Source organism: Nannospalax galili, unplaced genomic scaffold (genome assembly GCF_000622305.1).
Source record: "Nannospalax galili isolate Female #2095 unplaced genomic scaffold, S.galili_v1.0 scaffold255, whole genome shotgun sequence".
NCBI lineage: Eukaryota > Metazoa > Chordata > Mammalia > Rodentia > Spalacidae > Nannospalax > Nannospalax galili.
In genome coordinates, this window is record NW_008338999.1 from 5,071,012 (window position 1) to 5,074,656 (window position 3,645).

Consider the following 3,645-nt stretch of genomic DNA (forward strand, 5'->3'; position numbering starts at 1 on the left):
ATCATTCGATTTCATGTCTTATAGGTTTTATACTGAGTTCAATATTGTATAATTGTATTAATTCAACTGTGAACCTAAAAATTTATAGCCAATTTTGAAAGAAGAAAAAAAATGTAAACTGAAAGACTTATTAAAACATTGATTTTGTTTTTTTTTTTAGAATATTTTGATGAAATGAAAGAATACGGCCCTATTCATATTCTGTGGTCAGCCTCAGAGGAAGACCTGGTTGATACACTGAAAGGTGTAGCCAGCTGCATTGACAGGTGCTGTAAGGCCACCGAGAAGCGGATGACTGGCCTCTCTGAGGCCTTGCTCCCTGTCATCCATGAGTATGTGCTTTACAGTGAGATGTTAATGGTAAGAACATCTATCAAATCTCAGTGCTATTCTTGACTTGATTCTAAGCAATGTGAAAGAATTCTTGATTTCTGTTTCTTCACCACTTTCTCCTGTCCTAAATGAATGTTTTGCATATAGATGCTCATGAAATATTTGTTCACTGTATCTGTGAATCCTTGGTGGGAAGACCATGTTGAAAATGACTAGAGTACCCAATGACAAAACCAGCAGTTCATAAGATTATCATAAATCTGACTCATCTACCATCAAGATTTACTTAGGGATTTTGCCAGACCTGGTAGTACATTCCTTTGATCCTAGCACTTTTACTCTGAGATCCAGGCCAACCTGATCTACGTAGAGATTTCTAGAACAGCTGGGGCTACAGAGAGACCCTGTTTCAAAATACCAAACCAAACCCAAACAAAAAGATTTACTTAGGGATTAGTTTTATAAAATTCTTCTCCATATTTTTCTCTTTTCTTTTTTCTGTGCTTTATAGATTTCTTAAGAGTTCCTTTCCCACATCTGGGTATATTTGATGTAGTAATATACTTAGCACTATTATGTAGAAAATGTTGAACAGGATCTTTGTGTTTGTCCTGTCTTCTACTTGCTTCTGAAAAGAAATCCTCCAAGTTAAAGTGTTTCCCTTACACCATTTGAAAGGCTTTTATTCTCACTGTATTGAAGTTTTCATTCTTCTTCCTCAGTTTTACTTAAGATTTCCAGATATTTGGATGTGGAAAAGTGTTTTCTGTCCTGTATTGCCCTGTGCTCTCAGCACTTTGCAGAGTCAAACTGGTGCCTCCTGGTCTCCAGTGTTTTGATGTGATACTCAAGGAAGGTCCACTTGCATTCAGACATTGCCTTTTCTGTTTATAGTTGGATCCATGTCTTATTTCTGATTTTACCCTTGGTTTAAGAGATTTTGCTTCTATCTTGGTAAGAAAAGGTGCCAGAGTCTTTTAACGTGAGATATTTTTCTTTTTTTAAAACCATGTTTAGACTTAGAGAGTCATTAAATCTTGTGTGAACTTTTCAGACTTTGGATGTTTCCTGCTTTTTGGGAGTCTTTATAAACAAGCTCCCCTTGGTTTCTGACACCTCCTTGCCACATTGCTGAGAAGTCCCCTGATCCTCTCCATTTCCTTGGCCATGGCTGCTGGTCTTACTGCATTATCCATCTCTCCTTGTGGCTCTTCAGAGATCTGATTTCTCTCTTTTCTTCTGTTAATTAGATACTGTGTCCCCCAAATAGTAGGTCAAAATAGAAATTATGCAAGTAAAATCTTGTATAATTAAAATTCTGAAAAATTATAATAGCTACTAGAAATCATTATTATATAGGTCCTCAATAGATTGAATTATTTAAGGTACCTATGATATTATCAGTGGTTTTATATTGCTTTTTTGGTTTTGTTTACATTGAGATAATTTCTTCTGAGTTTAAATAATATATAGTGGTACCTTGAGAAAAATTACTTAAATTTGTGTAATTTTCACTAGGTATCTTATGAAATAACCTCTTACTTAAAATATATTTATGAATATGAAGTCCAGTACTTTGTAAAAACAGGCCTTAAATATGGGGGACTAAATTGAAATATTAATCATTTGCATTAGAGGAAGAGCTCTCCAGATCTGCTCTGGTAGACTTGCCTGCTGAAGGTGGCAAAGTTCCCGCCTCCTCCCTGGCTTTGCTGTCTTTCCTTAGACCCTCCCCCATCATGCAGTTGAAGCTCACTCATTGTATGGGAGGGGTGACTGTCTCTCTCCCTTTCTAGGGAGTCTCTTAGGGTTCAGACATCCCTCTATCTCTTGTTGGTCCTTCAAAAGACAGGCCTATCCAACACAGGCAAAACACCATCACACATACTTTTTTAAAAAATTTAAATATTGAGTGCTAATTTTGCTAGGAGAGTGACTTGACTCAATACTTCTCAAAACATATTTTAACCTAATGCCTCCAAGATCTCATTCGAAAACTGCAGAGACATTTCATTTGACTTCCTTATACCTCACTACATCTAGATGCTCCTTTTGTAAATCATTTCTTTTGTTCTGCACTTCCTGGGTTGCTGGTTGAGTTGTTTGCTCAGCCAAAGTCAGTTATAGTATTTCCTTAATTACCATTGTGAAGAACAGTGCAAGATGATCACAAGTGATGAGTAGTCATGCTTGTTTAAGACTGTGGATTGTAAGACAATTAAAAGATGACTAGAATTCATGTACTATGAATTGAAAGATGACTACATATCATGCCTATGAAGTTTAAGTCTATGAGTTTTTTTTAAACTTTTTTTATTTTAAAATTTTATTATTTTTATTTTATGTGTATGTGTGCATTGCCTGCATGTAGGTAAGTGCACCCATGTCGTGCAATGCCAGCGATCAGAAGAGGCTGTCAGATCCCCAGGGCCTGGAGTTACGGACAGTTGTTAGCTGCCATGTGGTTGCTGGGATTCGAACCTGGGTCTTCTGCAAGAACACCAGTGTTCTTAACCGCTGAGCCATCTCTCCAGCCCCAAGTCTATGACTTTTAAGGCAATTGAGTTACCAAAGAAAAGACAACAGAAAAGATAGGCAGAATTGATTAAAAATGTAGATGACGTCTGCATTTCCATTGATTCACAGGGTGCTTTAAGTTGAATACACCGAATCATGAGAGTATGATTATTCAAGAAAATAAGGCGGGACTGTCAGTTGAAAAAGCCATAATTTCTCATCAAAATTTGGCTAATTGATGAATATAAATTTTGAGCTACATTGAAATTCTTAGGATGTGAATGCACACTTCAGCTCTCTGATTTCCAGTGTAGTTGGTAGTTTGATTGACTGTCCTGTTTTGGTCAAATGAGATGCTCCACCAGTTGTAGCTTTCCAGGAAATGGCCCATGTGATCTCTCATGTGCACCCATGGGCAGTAGAGTATGTTTTCAGTAAGCTCATTGACCTTGGTTGCTTATTTTCTTCTTTGCTCTTTTTGGAGACCTTGGTATCAATTTACTAAGCATGCATATAATACTTAAACTGATAAAAAATATGCATTTGGGAAACTAATAAAACATTTATGAAAATAATTTTTAAATAATTTCTTAGAGTTGAGATTTTAAAAGTTAAAGCAATCTACTCTGTAAAAATATTGCATCTAGCTGGGCATAGTGGTGCACGCCTATAGTCCTAGCTCTTGGGAGGCAGAGGCAGGTGGATCTCTGTGAGTTCAAGGCCAGCCTGGTCTACATAGTGAGTTCCAGGACAGCTGGGGCTACAGGGAGACCCTGCTTCAAAAAGACCAAAAAA

At 37.0% G+C, this 3,645-nt stretch overlaps 1 protein-coding gene across 4 annotated transcripts in view; it reads left to right on the forward strand.

The window, feature by feature from the left end:
- Snx7 (sorting nexin 7) overlaps positions 1-3,645 on the forward strand; it is a 104,640-nt gene that overhangs the window by 46,292 nt on the left and 54,703 nt on the right. For all 4 annotated transcript variants that reach the window (XM_029563836.1, XM_008833684.2, XM_029563834.1 and 1 more), the window contains exon 6: positions 161-360. In XM_029563836.1, the coding sequence (XP_029419696.1) occupies positions 161-360 (200 nt within the window). The remainder of the gene's footprint in view (positions 1-160; positions 361-3,645) is intronic.